Genomic DNA, 17,678 nt, shown 5'->3' on the forward strand with positions numbered 1-17,678 from the left:
AAGACAAGTCCTTTGGAGACCTAGGAAACCCTCCCCGTAAGACCTCATCTCCTCCTTGTCAGAGAACAGGAGTTCTTAGCATGAAGGCTCCACATTCCTAAGGCGCCCATGAGAAGAATTCAGGAGGGCTTGTGAATTTGAATGGGAAAGAAATTATATCTTATTTTCAGCATTCTCTTACCGAAAGTTAGCATTTCCTTCAATTATATATTAAAACCAACCACAATATTATTAGCACCACCTATGATTTTGTCACCAACAGAAATTACAGACATTCCCATGCCACATTACCATTGGTGAAGACATCTCCAAATATTATACACAATCATCATTACTTCAAAATTATAGTAGTTATCAGAACTGCCACAGATCACACGTGACTGCAATCTTCCTGTCTACTGGCTTTCATGTGAGGTAGTTGGCCAACTATGAAGCAACTCTGCCCAGTTATTGTTCAGCCGCCAAAGAGACCCCGTGCACTCACACTGGTGCTCCAGACGTCTACAATACCCCCTTTCCTCCAGCAATCCCCAAGTCAGGCTACTCCCCACCAAGTTCTCTTTTGCCTCCGCCCAACCCCTCCTTCCAGGAAGCCCTCCCCAGCCACCTTAGCCTAGCTCAGCCCACACAGAGCTCTTTTAATCCTTAGCCTACACTGTCTTCCCTGCTTGCTTCATTAAACTTGTGTATTATGTTGTATTTAATATTCTCTAAATACATATCCCCACCCCCACTCCCAAACTAGACTTCTTTGTAGCCCTAGGTTCCTTCCAATTGGACTTGTGGTTTGAATAACTGATTAAGCCTGGGTCCCTGACTCAAAGGTCTTTGTCTAGTTCTACTAATAACCCACTGTGGAATTTCTGTGTGATGCCCCTCTGGACATCAGTTTCCTCACATGTAAAAAATAAGTTGAACTAACTGATGTTTCCACCTCTAAACTTTTGAGTTAAGCAACCACTTTTTATCTCCCCAAGATCTGAGAAAAATTATGGAGGAAACTGAGAAGCCTCCCCCAGTTCTCCCAGGCAGGGTTAGTCACTTGCTCCTCTGGGCTTCCCACAGCCTTCTGTATGTATATATTATACCTCTACTATAGCCTTTATCACAAAGTTTTGAAAGAGTGTATAACCCAGTGGCTGAGGTGGAGGTGGGGAGAAGAGTCAGACTGCCAGAGTTCAAACTCTGGCTCTATTCCCTACTATCTGCACAACCTTGGACAAGTTACTTGACCTCTTTATGATTTCATTTCCTTACTTATAAAACAGAGATAATACCAAGCACACACAATGGTTTTAAGAATTAAAAGAAATATTTGGAATAGTGCCTGCCACACAGTAAGCACTAAAAAATGTCCATTGCTATTACTGTTGATGTTAGTGATGTTATTGATGTCTTACCAGGCACTAGGTTCCTATTTTAGCTAGCTCTCTTTCCTCCTCTCGTTCTGTGCCACAGCACTCCATGTTTTCTTCCAGAGTACCTACCACAAGATACTACATTTATTTATTTATTTTCTATCTTCCCACTAGACTCTAAACTCCATGAGGCCAGAGAACATGTCCGTTTTGTTCATCCCAACACCGGAACTTCCCTGGTGGTCCGGTGGCTAAGACTCCCAATGCAGGAGACCAGGGTTCCACTCCTGGTCAGGGATCTAGATCCTACATGGCACAACTAAGAGTTTGCATACTGCAACTAAGAGCTCGAATACAGCAACTAAAGATGGTACATGCCCCAACAAAGATCAAAGATCCCGCTGTGTGCCGCAACTAAGACCCAGCGCAGTCAGATAAATAAATAAGCAAACAAACAAATATTTAAATAAATAAACTCCCAACACCAAACACAGAGCCTGGCCCAGAGAAGACACTCAAATATTTGCTGAATAAAGAGCACATGAACTGGCACTGTCCAATGTTTGCTAAATAAATTAACCTAGTTAAGGATGACTGTCAAAGCTGAGGTATAGGTGCAGATGATGTCCTAGCTGCCCTAGGATTAGAGTGACCCTCTGCCCATCTCCCAGTATTAGTCTCAGCCAAGCCCCACCCACCTGCTGTTGGCCCCAATCCAGTTCCGGGAGCTACCCTTAGCTAAAATTAGCATAGCCACCAAGATGGCCAGGCCATTTATAGCCTTGGAGGCAGCAGCAGCTAGCTGGGTGGGCAGGCAGGACTCTGGCCTCCCACTCCATTAGCAGTTGATTGAGAAGCCAACCTGCACTCTGTAGACTGCCTAGATGCCTTTCCTCCAAGGCCCTGTTCTAGCTCTGCTGAGTCAAACCACAGTTTCTGAGTAGAGGCCCTCAACCAACACTGGCAGTCACAACCCCAGACTCATGTGGGACCCCTCACACACATTCTGCAGGAACATTTTGAGTTTCTAGAGACAACGGGGTCCAGAGACTAAGAGAGGTTCCAGGCATCAATTTCAGGCCAGTTTCACAAGTGCCAGCCCCAGAGCAGCACCACCATCAAGCACAGATCTTTACTGAAAAAGTAATTTAGCACAGCTGGGTATACAGGCACCAAAGAGCCAGAGGTGACAGGAATGGCTTCTCTACAGCTCAGTAAGTTCTCCTAGCAGAGCACTGCCTTCCCTAGAGAGCTAGACCTTTATGATAGACATATATACATCCAACAAGACAAAAAATGCAATTTTCTGGCCCCTGCAGAAGACCCTCCAGAGGAGAAAAATAAAGCCCTTTTATTGGATCTTTCACTAGGGCCCACTAACTCACCAGGAGGAAACTAACATTCTCTTGCCCTTGCTTAGTGCTCCTTTAACAGGGCAGGGCCTGCAAAGTTGGAAGAAGGCTAGGTCCTAAGATTAGAAAACTGAACATAGGACCCAGTTTCTTCAACAATAAAAACAGGGATAATACCACCTGCCCCACATTCTAATTGAGCATTTGCAAGACTTTCATGGGGAAAAATAGCTGTGTGGTTGTAACATACAAACTTTAGAAAACCTACAAATTGACTAGATATGTTGACTCTGACTTAGAAAAGTGGCTGTTTTAAGGCTAAGTAAAACTCCTGAGTTCTGAGGATACAGAGGGAATCGAAAGGCTGTGTAAAAACCTCCTCACCAAACCGAATCCACGAGCCCAGACTACCTCTCTGCAGAAACAAGTTCCTATCTGAGTCGGAGACAAAGCCCCAGACAGGCGCAAAGGGACAACCTACCAGGACAACAGTGCTGGGGCCTCCAGTTTACCACAAACCATAGCCATTCCCAGCACCTGGGTCTCTAAGATTTCCTGCCTGGGGTTCAATATTATTGTGACAACAGAAAGTAATTTCTGAACTGAGAGGAAGAAAAAAACCAAAAGAGAAGCTTTAGTATAATCAACATAACCAGGCCTCTAAAATACATTGTGTGGAGGGCTGTCTCCGTAAGCTTCATTCAGGGGGTGGTTATGAGAGATGAGGAATGCCTCTTACCTATGGCATACACAAACACACAAATCTTCCTGACAGCTAGCTAGTGCCTAAATTCAAAACTTCATCCCTTTTAGCACGTGTCTAAAATATAGAACTGTTCCTCGCTGACCAAAAAAAAAAAAATATATATATATATATTCATTTTACATCAGGCACTCATATTTTAGGGTGAAAAAGGAACATATTATTAGTTACAAACAGGGATGTCACTGGGACAGCAGAAATGCTCCTCAAGTCTTCTTCACAGTTTGACCTACATCGGCCTACTAGTCTTCCCCTTCACAGCCCAGTGAGAACCAAGCTTTCAGTTAGTTTCAGGGGCCAAGGAGACAATGTGTGGCGAAACAGGATCAATATGCAAGGAGGTCCTATCTTCAAAGCTACATCCTAGGTGCCATGCTTATACATAAGGCAACTTCTGGCCTCATTTGTAAGTTAACCCTTGAGGTACCTATAATCACACCCAGCCCAGTCAAGGAACTTAAAGGGGGATTACCTAAGAAAGGGTCTACCACCAAAGCCAGCCCCAGAATCCATCCATGAAACTTCCTGGCCACCATGACACTTCCTTTTCCTCCTTGTATCAATGGGTATTCACTGAGGCTACCCCTCACCTGAGCTTGCCCATCCGTAGAAAGAATCCAGCTATAAATTCTCCTTACTCTGCAGCCCACTGCTTTGGGCAGATCCCAGTGACAGTGTGAGAGACATGAGGGTAAAAAACTGGATTCCTTCTAAGCCTTGTATAAAACAACTGAATTTTAAAGGTGCTTTTTTTTTTTTCCTGCAACAGAGCACCAGGGCTCCTACTTTTTTGACAAGGCTCGATGAGTACACAGGAAAAAGCAGGACAGATCAAAAATATTGTGGAACTCCTACCATCATCAGTCAGAAGAAACAGAGTAAGTCAACAAGTGGTCCCAGGAATTATATCATGCCTATGTCAAGAAAAGTCCATTTAACTCCCTAGTGATAAACAGCATTCCATCTAAGGAACTGCTTTGATATTTCAAATGGGCACAGCTAGGAGACAGCAGATTACCTAAGGGCAGGGAGGAAATAGGGTTCCCACACTCACTGGAATAGCAAGGCACACCTCAACACTAACTTACAGAGTAATAAAGCTGGCTCAGTCCTGACTTTCCCTGCCCAGTCCAAGTAGCCTCAACCTCCCCTGTGCTGCCAAGTGCTGAAACTGGCCAAGAGCAATAGACTTATCATCTGCCCGGGCCATTATTCCAGACAAGTAGTCCTGAGACAGGGTCTTGACTCGCTGATCTGAAAGGCCAAGGTGCGCCAGAAGCAAACCGTCTTTCTCTGCCAACAAAAGACATCCTGAGAAGGGATGAAGAAAGTTGTTCAAAAGACATCAGCAATAGCTCCTGAAAGGAAAGAACTCCCTGGACTCCTAAAAACTGGCAGTGTCATGAGTGGGTCCTCCATCAATCACAAGTGTAGAACCGACTGTTCAAACTTCCCCACTTGGGCAACTCAGTTCTTGCCCGTGGCAAGGCCTTACCTGCTGCAGTGGACTCCTCAGAATTGGCGCCCGAGCCGGTCGCCTTCTCGCTGTGGCTTTGGCTGAGGCTCTGGCCGTGATGCAGGAGGAGCCCCCAAAGGAGCCACAGGGCAAGACGAGCGCACACATCCATGACTCCAGGTCTCAGTCAACATGCGCCTGATGGAGACACCTCAGGATCTCAGAGGCAAAGTCGGGAGCCCGGTCCTGGAACCCCAGGCAAGATGCCCTCGAGGTGCCGCAGCTGTCCAGCCACCCGCGCGTCTGCCTCCTCCGACAGCCAAAGGTCAAGTGCTCCAAGTTTGGGAGCGGGAGGAAGGCCGGCGTCTCCGGCCCAACTGTGGGTCCGCTGGATCTGCGACGGCCTGAGTGCCCTGTCAGCTCGAGCCGCTTCCGGAGAGTTTGGACAAGGTGGCCGCGGAGCCGCTGTCCGCTCCGCAGCCGGCTACACCCCTTGGGGAGTGGGTGAGCGGGCGGGACCTCCCGCGGGCACCGGAGTGGGGGAGGGAGAAAAAGGAGGAGAAGAAGGGGGCACCTGGCTTCGCCCCGCCGGGAATCCGCGAGCAGCGCAGGTTCGGGGAGGGCGTGCGACTTCGAGGCCCCCGCGGGAGCGGGTGGCTCGGGGATCCCAGGCCTCCAAGGCCGAGGTCAGCGATCCCGCCCAGTCCCGTGCCCCGGCCGGCGGTGCCCAGGTTCAGCAGGCGGACGCGCACGGGCCAGGCCCGGGATAGAGGCTCGCGGGCGTGCGGCGGGAGGCGCGGGGCGGGCCCGGGGCGGGCGGGGGCGTGCTCTCCCGCAGGCCCGCCCAGCGCCGCCCGGCCCCCAGCGAAGCCCGGGCCCGCCCCAGCGCCGGGCTTATCCCGGAATAACCTGTTGTAGGCAGCCGTCCGGCACCCACAGACCCCGGAGGGCTCTCCCGGCCAGCGCTAGTCTCCTCTAGGAGCCCTCTCCCCAGCCAAGGGTCGGGTCCCAAGCCTCCCTTTGGCCCACTAGAGTCTCTCCCGTGCTAACCGCCCGCAAACGGACGGGCTGGCTGGCCCTGACACGCAAGTCGCTCAGGTAACCCAGGCCTGCGGCGGCGGCGACGATGATGACAGTAGCCCGGATCTCCGGGCCTCGGTGCCGATCCACTCGCCTCAGCTCTAGAGCCGGGCAGGGCAGAGGGCCTGGACACTACGACTGCCGCCGGGTACTGCCCGAGGCCACAACGACCCGGCCCGGTTCAGCCGGGGGCGCGTTCCCAGCCCCCTACTCCCGGCCGGCATCCCAGGCTGCGCCCCTCTCGCCGCGCCCCGCAGCCAATCGGCTTCCGCCTCTCTGCAGCTTAGGAACCCGCGCGCTTAGTCACCCCTGTGCAGCGGCCCCTGGTGGGCAAAGCTAGGTTATGCGGCCCGGATCGGAGCTCGCTGGGAGGCTCTGCCCCTTTGCAGAGGGCTGAGGAATTAGAGCGAGGACCCGCCCCGGGGGGAAACTCATTGGGGCCTGCTAGTGTTTTCAGAAGGAATGATGCCAGAAAACAAAGTGAAGCGTCCAAACCTGTATAGGTAAAATGGCCCCACACATTCCTAAATGGCCAAAGGGCCCCATATCTGCCTTCCTGACCTGCTTCCCCCCACTCCTCCCGCCATCCAAGCTAAGTAGGATGCCCTCCCTTAACTCTCTCAGCCCGTTTTCCTACCCGTCCCCCTACCCCCTCCCCTCTGAGGTTTCTGCGGGTAGGGCCTGTGTAGGTTCCTCCCTGCATCTCATTCTCCCAGCTCTGTGTGTGGCTTGAGGGTGGTAGCGACTTGAGAACGAGTGCCCCTATAAAGAGGGAGAAGCGTCTGGGCCTCCCTCAACAGAGCCTGCACTTCCTGTTCTCTTCTCAAGTGTGCTGTCAGCAGATCTTTACTGAAACCTGCTCTGTGCCCTGCCCTGTCCTTGGCACCGGCGGCAGGAGAAGGGATTAGGCCCCGGCCCTACCCTGACCGTGCTAAGCCAGCTACCTGTTCTGAGCAAGCCCTCTGAAGATCGGGAACACGGATTTGCCCAACAGCTGCCGGGCTTAAGAGTTAGGCTGTTAATATAAAAATACACCTCCGACGTCATCTACTACCACTCTCCCCACTCTCTTATTAAACTTCGGTAACACTGGTCTTAAGTTCCTCAAGCACATGGAATCTCAGCCACCTCCCAGCCCTCGTAGCTACTGTGGCTTCTACCTAAAACACTCTCTTCCCCTCCAGGGCCCCCCCATCAACTCCCTCACAAGGCTGACTTCTCATTCTTCCAGATACAATTCAAGGGACTTCCCTGGTGGTCCAGCAGCTGAGTCTCTGCACTCCCAAGGCAGGGGAGTAATCCCTGGTGAGGGAACTAGATTCCACATTCTGCAATTTAAAGATCCTGCATGCTTCGACAAAGATGGGATATCCCACGTGCTGCATCCAAGACCCAGCACAGGCAAATAAATGAATAAATATATATTTTTTGAAAGATACAGTTTAAGATCTTCTCCTCAGAAACTTCTACTCAACCACCTCAAGTCCAGAATTGGACCATATACATATCTGTCTTCCACCACCCCACTGGATTATGACTTTTCAGACGTTAGGGCCTGTGCTTTATTCATCTCTGGGAAATGGCCATCCAGTCACAGGCCCTATATGTAGTAAGTGCTCACAAAAGCTAGTTGACATAAGTTAATTCATTTGATTGTACAAATATTTATTAACAACTGTATGTTGGAAAACTGGCCCTAACAGAAGATAAGCCCCTGATAAACTCATAGCCTTAAACTCAAACAGCAAAGTGGGAAAATAGCTAATCTTATTGACAGAAGTAGATGAGAGCAATAGGGAGTGGTAGGGACTGGGGCACCCTGGGGGCAGGCAGGAAGGTGGACTCAGTATTGCTGGATCATCTTTAAGAGAAGATGGAAGTCTGGACTTTTAAATGATATAGCCCCTTTATCAACAAGGACCTACTGTATAGCACAGGGAACTCTATTCAACATTCTATAACAACCGGCTCAATGGTAAAGAATCTGCCCGTCAATGCAGGAGATTCAAGTTGGATCCCTGGGTGGGGAACATTCTCTGGAGTAGGAAATGGCAACTCACTCCAGTATTCCTGCCTGGAGAAGCCCATGGACAGAGGAGCCTGGCAGGCTACAGTCCATGGGATCACAAAGAGTCGGACACAACTGAGTCACAAATACACATTTTCTAGAGCCCAAAATTGCAATTACTGAGCCCGCCCTAGAGCCCAGGCTCAGCAACAAGAGAAGCCACTGCAATGAGAAGCCTGCGTACTGCAACTAGAGAGTAGCCCCCACTCTCTACAACTAGAAAAAAGCCTGCGCAGTAACGAAGACCCAGCACAGTCAAAAATAAATTTTTTAAATTATTTTTAAAATTTATAAAAAAATATTCTGTAATAACCTTTATGGGAAAAGAATCTCTAAAAGAACGGATATATGTATATGTACAACTGAACAAAGTGTATATTTGCTGTACACCTGAAATGAACACAACATTGTAAGTCAGTTATACACCAATATAAAAATTAAATTAAAAAAATTTTTAAAGACAAAAAAATGATTCAGCCCTTTAAAGGTATGAAACCCTTTATAGGCCACATAAAGCGCATCTGTAGCCTAAATTGATCTCAGACTATAAGTTTATAATTTCTCCCTGACCCAGTCCACCTGCCTGCGCACTCATTTGTGTAAAAGAACACAAAAGAGGAAAGTAAATCAAGCTTAATACAGCTCTTTTAAATTCAAGTGCATCATTTCTCTTAGCTACCATGTGATTTCTTTGGGGGTATGGGTGCAAAACCCATTTGGTACAAAGAGCTGGGGTCTTGGAGGCAGGAAGCAAGAGTCTATTACCAATTCACACCAAGACCTTGAGACTCTCGGAGCCTGTTGCATTTCCTGTGAGGCTAAAATGGTGTCTGGGAACTAAAAATAGAATTACCATATGCTGCAGCAATTCCACTTCTGGGCATATGCCAAAAGAAATTGAAAGCAGGGTCCCAAAGAGATATTTGTACACTCGTTTTCATAGCAGCAATATTCACAATAGCTGAAAGGTGGGAGCAACACAAGTAAATGTCCATAAATGGATGACTATATATATGTGTATATATGCAATGGACTATTATTCAGCTTTAAAAAGGAAGAAACTTCTATATGCTACAACATGAATGAACCTTAAGGACATTATGCTAAGTGAAATAAGCTAGTCACAGAACGACAAATACTATATGATTCCACTTATATAATATATATTTTTATATATTTTAATATATATAAATATATATATATATTTAAATATATATGTTCCTCGTGCCTCATGCTGAGTTGCTTCAGGCGTGTCTGACTCTTTGAGACTTTATGGTCTGTAGCCCACCAGGTTCCTCTGTTCATGGGATTTTCCAGACAAGAATACTGGAGTGGGTTGCCATGCCTCCTCAAGGAGATCTTTTTTCCTGACCCAGGGCTTGAACCTGCATCTCTTACATCTCCTGCATTGGCAGGCAGGTTCTTTACCACCAGCGATATAAGTTTCCTAGAGTAGTGAATGAAGAAGGCGATGGCACCCCACTCCAGTACTCTTGCCTGGAAAATCCCATGGCGGAGGAGCCTGGTAGGCTGCAGTCCATGGGGTCTCGAAGAGTCGGACACGACTGAGCGACTTCACTTTCACTTTTCACTTTCATGCATTGGAGAAGGAAATGGCAACCCACTCCAGTGTTCTTGCCTGGAGAATCCCAGGGACTAGGGGGGCCTTGTGGGCTGCCGTCTCTGGGGTCACACAGAGTCGGACACGACTGAAGCGACTTAGCAGCAGCAGCAGAGTAGTGAAATTCATAGACACAGAAAGTAGGATAGTGGTCACTAGGGCTGAGGGGAAGGGACGATAGGGAATTGTTGTTTAAGATATAGTTTCCATTTTGCAAGATGAAAAGAGCTCTGGAAATTGGTTGCCAAACAATATGAATGTACTTAACACACTTAAAATGTAAATTTCATGTTATGTGTATTTTACCACAATTAAAAATAAATGGTGTCTGAAAGCAAAAACCATGGCCTGGACAACAGGAGAAACATTCTTGTCTCATCTCTGACTCCCAGATCATGATGTGACATCAGAAAAGCTAGTTTCCCTCTGGATCTCAGTCTCCCCAACTATAGGATGGGTAGGTACCCAGTTATTGATCCAGTTCAGCTTTAATATTCTATAAGGTAGGAAAGGACTTCCCTGGTAGCTCAACTGGTAAAGAATCCACCAGCAATGCAGGAGACCTGGGTTCAATCCCTGGGTTGGGAAGACCTCCTAGAGGAGGGAATGGCAACCCACTCCAGTATTCTTGCTTGGAGAATCCCCATAGACAGAGAAGCCTGGCGGGCTATAGTCCATGGGATTGCAAAGAGTTGGACACGACTGAGCAACTAAGCACAGCACAGCAAGGTAGGAAAAACCTGAGACCTCATGGATCTTTCTGGATCAGAAGCTGTGACTCTCACCTCAATTGACCTTACATTGTGTTCTCATCTAAGTGTAGCCTCCGTAAGAGCCCCTCACCACATTGTGAGTCTCAGGAGGAAACCAAGAGATTGGTTTTGCTTTGTTTTTTCATCTTGGTGTCTTTTTTTTTTTTTTTTTTAATGTTGGGTTTTTTGGCTGTACTGGGTCTTCGCTGCCACATGTGGATTTTCTCTAGTTAAGGTGTATGAAGGCTTCTGTAGTTGCAGCACACAGGCTTAGTTTCCCAGCAGGGGATCAAATACAAGTCCCCTGTATTGGAAGGCAGATTCTTAACCACTGGACCATCAGGGAAGTCCCCTCAGTGTTTTCTTAAAACCTATATACCAAGCCTTTACCATATACCAAGATTATCTCCCTTGCATCACTCTACATTCGGCAGATGTTGGCTAAATCAAACTAATTAACAATTTTTATGCCTCTATTCCACTATTTGCAAGAGCTTTCACATCTGTTATCTTATCTCTCCCTCACAAGACCTCTGCTAGGTAAGTCAGAGACTACACTTATTCTACAGATGAAGAAACTGAACCTAAGATGAATTGTGTCATGTTCTCTTTCTCCTTTGGGATTTCCTCCCCATCCTTCAATTCTCAGTTCAAGTAATATAAATCAGCCATGCCTTGACCACTGATGACAGTATAGCATGAACCAAAAGCTCAAAAAAATAATAAAGTCAGCTTAAAAGTCACCTTCCTTCCTTTGACTCCCTCTTTGACTTACCTTGTCTCTCCTGTCTTCTGCTATACCTTAGGGTACTTAAATAGCTAAATTATGATTATCTAGTAAGTATCTGTCTTCCCCATTAGCTTCTGAGCTCATCAAGGACTTCATTTCATTTACCATTGTATACTCTCAGGCTAGGACCATACTCAGTACAGAACTGGTACTTGATAAAAGTGAATGAATGAATGATGTGTGTTCTTTATAGTAGCTTAGCTGTCCTTTCTCTACACCAGAGGGTTTCTGATTACCAATAGCTTTCATCTGGAAAGTGAGAATCTGCAGAAGAAGTGTGCTAAAGAGTCCGAAATCTGCTCAGAAAAATTTAGGAATCTGTGAGTTTAGACTGTATTATCTATCAGTGCTGCTCCCTGGTGTCCAAAAATGGCAAGTACAGCTATCACTAAGAAGCTGCCCAAAGTCTGGCTGAGTAGGGAATGAGGACAGAAATCTCGGCTTCTAACAATTTTTTCCAGGCCAGCTTCACAAAGAGAATCATCTCCCTTTGCAGAAGCCCTGCTAGACTCTTAATGCCAATGTTCATTCATTCATTTAACATCTACTGAGCCCCTGTTTGTAACAACCCAGTTCATACCCCCAAAGAGCTCAGTTTTTAGGGGAAATATATAGATGAAGAGTAATTAGAACTTGTTGATAATGTCTTGAGAGAAATCGATATGGGGCAGGTGAAGGAACACAGAATTACACAAGTAACTGCCTACAGCAGTCAGACAAGCTGTGTACAAGCACTGAGGGAAGAGGAGGGTGTCTGGAGTCACACTGACTAGATTCACATCCTGGCTCTGCTGCATGACTCTGGGCAAGCTGAGCCGCTCCTGGAAAATACCAGGGCTGAAGAAGAAAGAATTTCCCAGAGGGGAGTACGCCAGAAGACCTGGGTACCACCTGGTTTGGAGAATCTCAAAGATGCAAAGATGTCCTGGAGGCAAACAGGACAACTATTGTACTGCCTGTCTGAGAGGAAGGACACTCCTGAAGGGATTGGGCATGTGCTTAGTTCCCCCTCCCCCCATCCAGTTATTTCCTTAGAGGGAATCAAGAACAATGGATCGGAGGATACAATGGATCAGAGGATGCAACTCCAGACATTTGTTTCATTTGCCACTTCCCGTTTGTTCTTTCTGCTATCTCCTGTTCTGTCCATCATGTTCTCATTTCATGAAATGAGACGTGTTTGTCTTTGGGGGTAGCAATAAGAAGAGTGAGGAGGGGGAGACTCCCATTTCTACTCAGGCAGGTTGAGAAAGGGAAGACCAGGGAATCAAGACAATTGAGTCCCTGGAGCCACATCAGAGAAAAAGAGCTCAGATATGTTGTCTCAGACTGTAAAGTATGAGCCTACAAAGCAGGAGACCTAAGTTCGATCCCTGAGTCAGGAAGATCCCTTAGAGAAGGAAATGACTACCCACTCGAGTATTCTTGCTGAAGAATCCCATGAACAGAGGAGCCTGGTGGGCTACAGTCCACGGTGTCACAAAGGGTTGGACACAACTGAGCAACTAAGACTTTCAGATTTAGGGTTAGCTTGAAGAGGCTGGGACTAGGACTGAGCAGAAGATCCTATGTGCCACTGGTGGGTTATAGAAGCTGGAACTCAGTGAGGACCAGGCTGGAAAGACCCATTTGGAAAACATCAGGGCAGGGGTGAGACCAGTGAGGGCCTTTCTCCTCCTCTCTGTCTCCATCTTGCGCTTTTAGGGGAACTGAAGCAGCTTTAGCATTTGACCTTGAGAAAGAAGGAAAAATTATCAGGGGTAATAACTTGAAAACAACATGAGTGAATGGAGAAATTAAGTAATGTTTATTCATTGTACCCTGGGCAATCTGCTAGACTCTTGGCTTGCTCATTTCACTGAATCCTCATAATCCCACAAAGTACACAGTATTGTCATTCCGATTTTAAAATGAAACTAAACAGCTCTATCATATACTCTTACAGCACTCTGTACTTTTGAATCATTACCTGTTTAAGATTTATCTTCCTCGCTAGTTACATCAGGATAGGGGCTTGTCTTTTTGTTTTCACCACTGCATCACTGGCATGTGACACTATACCTGGCCCAGAGGTTTTCGATAAATATGTGTTTAAGGAATGAATAAGAGAGGTCATGTGACTTGTCAAAAGCCACAAGGTAAGTGGTACAACAAGGATTTGAATCCAGGACCGTTTCCCTCCAGAACCTGTCTCTGACCTCTATCCAACCTCACCAAGTCCTTTCATATATTGTCTCACTTCTAAATGTCCTAGTTCAGTGACCTTTTCTCTCAGCTGCTTGTGAACACAAATGTACACTGTCTACCAAGGATTCACCCATTCAGGGAAAGCAAATGAAAGAAACAGCCCATCTGGGGTTGTGCCCTCTTCCTACCCTCTTTGTCTCATTATCTTCTTCCTCCAAGAAGCCTTTGCAGACACTCCACCTGTCTACCTGTCTCCCTCTCCTTTGGCCTTATTGGCCCTTCCTAAACCCATGCCATAAAAGTAGCCTCAACTCACCTGGCCTCTGACGCGTCCACACATATTAGTTATGGGTTATTAAGGCAATTTTGTTCCACAATATACTGAAGGCAAATGTGTGCTCAGGCCTGTCTGTGCCAGGCCCAGTGGGTGGACACTGAGATGAATCAGACACAAACTCAAAGGATGTATATTTAGTGGAGAAGGCAGACATTAGACACAGATACAATTAACTGGAGCACAAAGCAAGATGACCTAAATGGTATTAAAGAAGTATGAGCAATATGTTATATGCATAAACCTTAATTACTTAATGATTATTTTGAAGAATGTATCATAGAAGGTCACAGCTCAAAGGTATCATCTTGGTTCAACTCCTTGCTTCCCAGTGGAAGATTCTGGGACCCAGAGTAAGGCAAGACCATGTCTGAAGTCTCACAAGCCAGTCTGACTGAGGCAAGACTAGGCTTCAGTTCTTCTGAAGCCTAGCCCAGGGCCCTTTCCTTGTTTGCGATTAGCTTGATATATAGCAGTCCTGGATCCCATTAGATCATGACATTCTCAAGGCCAAGTCAGCTTCTCCCACCTAAGCAAGCTGAACCAGGACCAGGCATGAACAAGACCAATGCCTTAGGAAATGCAGTCATCCCAGGCTGCCAATCCAGGCTTTTGGCCTCCTGCACCTATCTTTACCGCTATGCTTCTAAAATTGACTTTCGAATATTTTTGCAGAAAACTTTTTTTTTTTTAATGAGACTTTTATTCAGAACACTAGTATGTAAGTTAGACAAAAGCAAACCAATTCTAGTTGAAGGGAAGGAAGGCCAGAGCCCCACTATTTTCCCACACTCAAGTTCTGGGAAGAGAACTTTAGAAACACAGTTCAAACACCTTTGTTCTAGGACACAATTTTTTTTTTTCAGATTAATTACTTTATTCAATATTTTCATAGACATCTACTAATACTGAAGGCCAGTCATAGACACTGGTCTTTTGGAATTACAGCTTTTCATTCTCCCAATTTGTGACATTTGTCTCTTCCTATGAAATTGTCAGTAGACATTCCTCATCACTATAAGCTACACTTTCTAAACTTTTCTGCATATTTTTAATTCTAGAAAAATTAATTAATGGTGAACGTTGGGATCCAACTCAAAACCTTCCAACTGCTTATTTAGGTTGTAATGCCTTACAGTAGTTTTAAGGACAATATGGCCTTGAACTATTTTCTATATACCCTCAGAGCTGCCTGTGTAACACTTTTGCTCCAAATTTCAATCCTTTCCAATCATTGAATAGAAACATTTTCCTGTTTTTTTTTTTTTTTTCACCCTTGTTCTGCTGTCTATTTATAGTCATTGTCATTCTCTTCATATTTCAGTTATTATTTCTAAACCATGGGGTAGATAATCCTCATGAAATTTCTACTTATCTACCTGATTGAGAAGTAATTTCACTCACTTTTGAAATATATACCTATTAGTGGTGGTGGTTCAGTCACTAAGTCATGTCCCACTCTTGCAACCCCATGGACTGTAGCCTGCCAGGTTCCCCTGTCCATGGGACTTTCCAGGCAAGAATACTGGAGTGGATTGCCATTTCCTTCTCCATAGGACACAATTTTTAATGGCTTCATGAAAGCCATTTTAGTATGTGGTCCTCCACTAAACCCTGTCTTTAATGGGAACTCACAATGCTTCCTTCATCATCAGATGCCAAGCACCAACCATGGGCTCCCATTAGAATATGGAAGGAAATCAGATTTTCCCCTTGTCTTTCCTGGTTTCTTCTCCTCCACAGAGAGGAGTATGTCTCAAGTGTTGTGGGGAGGGAGGCTGCTGCTGCTGCTGCTAAGTTGCTTCAGTCGTGTCCAGCTCTTTGCGACCCCATAGACGGCAGCCCACCAGGCCCCACAGTCCCTGGGATTCTCCAGGCAAGAACACTGGAGTGGGTTGCCATTTCCTTCTCCAATGCATGAAAGTGAAAAGTGAAAGTGAAGTTGCCCAGTTGTGTCCGACTCTTAGCGACCCCATGGACTGCAGCCCACCAGGCTCCTCCATCCATGGGATTTTCCAGGCAAGAGTACTGGAGTGGGTTGCCATTGCCTTCTCCAGAGGAGGGAGGAGAGAGACCCAAATTCTGCCTGGAGGTTCTGAGGATGCTTGAGCAGAAAAATCATGGAGAATGAATTCATCCACTCAGTCATTTACCAGCCTGAATCTGATGGAGGTTTTAACATCTCTGTTCCCATACCCACTAGCTACATGTACCATCAAGCATTTGAAATGTGTCTAGCTAAAATTCAGATGTACTCTGAGTGTAAAACATACACTAGATTTCAAAGACTTAGCACAAAAAAAGAATATAAAATAGCCTATTCATTTTCATAATCAATAATTTTATACTGATTACATGTTGAAGTTGAATGACAATATTTTGCATATGTTGGGCTAAGAAAAATATATTAGTAAAATTAAAATTTACCTGTTTCTTTTTAATTAAATTGGGGGAAGGACTTACAGCTGATGGGGTCTTAATTCCCTGACCAGGGACTGAACAGGTGCCCCCTGCAATGGAAGGGTGGAGTCCTAACTACTGAACTTCCAGGGAATTCCTTCTTTTTACTTTTTAAAAAAATGTCAGCACTAGAAAATTTTAAGTTACATATGTGGCTCACATTTCGATTAGACAGCACTGGGAGAGACTACCAAGTGCAAGGCAGAGGTGGTGTGTGTGTGTGTGTGTGTGTGTCTTGTTGGAGGCAGTGGTCCATTAAGGACAGATTGTGAAAGGCTGAGCCTATTTCGCCTGGCAGTCAATACAGAAGTTAGGCGGAAGTAATAGAATGCACAAAGACCCCAAGATGTGGGGAGGCACGTTGTGTTTTGGGAACTCATTCTTACATTAATATGATTTTTAAAAAGAGAAAAAGAAGTATTTGTTGAGTGTTTACTGTGAGCCAGCCACTGGCAGCAGGCCTTTTACATCCATTCTCATCTTCACAACTACAGGATGACGGGGATGTCATTCTATATCGCCAAAGATAAAATGGAGGCTCAGAAAAGTTGAACAGTTTATTCTAGGAGTTGTTCTTCCTCTTTCTCTGGAAAGCCTCTTGGAGACAAGGAGCCTTTCGTTAACGTCTCTGTTTTCCTCTATAGCACCTAGCACGCAGCCCTCCACGTGGTAGGCACTCAGAAAGTTTGTGTTGGACGAAGAATATTTTCTCAAGTCAGAGCTCCACGCGCAAGACCTAAGAGCAGAAGCACCAGAGGGCGCCCACGAGTCCGCCCACCCGCCCGTCCCCAGGGCCCCGGCAGGATTCAGGGCTGGGTGCGGTCCTTCTGTCCCAAGCAGTTGCGCGCCCCAGCGAGAAGAGGGGGCGAGGGGAGCCCCACGTCCTGGCCCCGCCCCGCCTCTTCCCCGGAGCCCAGGCGCGCGGAGCCGCCGGGTGCGGAACAACGACACGACATCCTGTTTTTGGGGCCCGCGGCTCCGCCTGCGCCTCTGCTGATCTTGTCTTTCCCCGGGTGCTGACGCCAGCTCCCCTTCCCCCAGTCTCCGCACCCTTCCCAGGGGTCTGGGGCCTTCCCACTGCTGAATCACCGCCACCCCGCGCTCCCCCGGGGCTCGGGGCAGGGGTGGGGACTGTCCCAGCCGGACCCATTCTAGCCAAATCCCAGCCTGGGCCATCGCTCGATCCCGGGGCTTGACTGAAGGCACCAGGCCTAGGGGCGCCCGTTCTCAGCATCTTCTCGCAGGGGTGGGTGGGGGCGAGATACGATGAAGGGGGACAAAACCCAAGCGCCTAGGCTAGGGCCTCTGCTGGGGTGAGGGTGGCAAGAAGGAGGCTGGGAGGACTGACCTTAGACGCCCTGACCTAAAAGGCCTCAGAGGTAAAGGGCTGGGGTGAGGGAGCCCAGCACCGGGGGCCAACCGGCTGGGGGCGACCGGGGGTGGGGGGGACCGGCCCG

General features: G+C 47.0%; 1 protein-coding gene and 1 long non-coding RNA gene across 12 annotated transcripts in view; both read right to left on the reverse strand.

Annotated features, from left to right (window-relative positions):
• Positions 1–5,724, reverse strand: part of STIM1 (stromal interaction molecule 1) — a 203,766-nt gene extending 198,042 nt beyond the window's left edge. For 3 of the 11 annotated variants that reach the window (XM_070803805.1, XM_019974860.2, XM_070803810.1), the window contains exon 1: positions 4,969–5,723. In XM_070803805.1, coding sequence (XP_070659906.1) covers positions 4,969–5,097 — 129 coding nt within the window. In that variant the 5' untranslated portion in view covers positions 5,098–5,723. Of the gene's footprint in view, positions 1–4,968 lie in introns of all 11 variants that reach the window. The other 8 variants (XM_070803804.1, XM_070803809.1, XM_019974861.2 and 5 more) reach the window with 6 other exon arrangements.
• An 11,040-nt stretch (positions 5,725–16,764) lies between these two features.
• LOC139187327 (uncharacterized) lies at positions 16,765–17,665 on the reverse strand. The gene is made up of 2 exons (XR_011570878.1): positions 17,570–17,665; positions 16,765–16,957 (listed from the first exon to the last, which is right to left on the reverse strand). It is a non-coding gene; the product is annotated as an uncharacterized lncRNA (long non-coding RNA).
• Between the last annotated feature and the right edge of the window lie 13 nt (positions 17,666–17,678).

Source organism: Bos indicus, chromosome 15 (genome assembly GCF_029378745.1).
Source record: "Bos indicus isolate NIAB-ARS_2022 breed Sahiwal x Tharparkar chromosome 15, NIAB-ARS_B.indTharparkar_mat_pri_1.0, whole genome shotgun sequence".
In the NCBI taxonomy this organism is placed as follows: Eukaryota; Metazoa; Chordata; class Mammalia; order Artiodactyla; family Bovidae; genus Bos; species Bos indicus.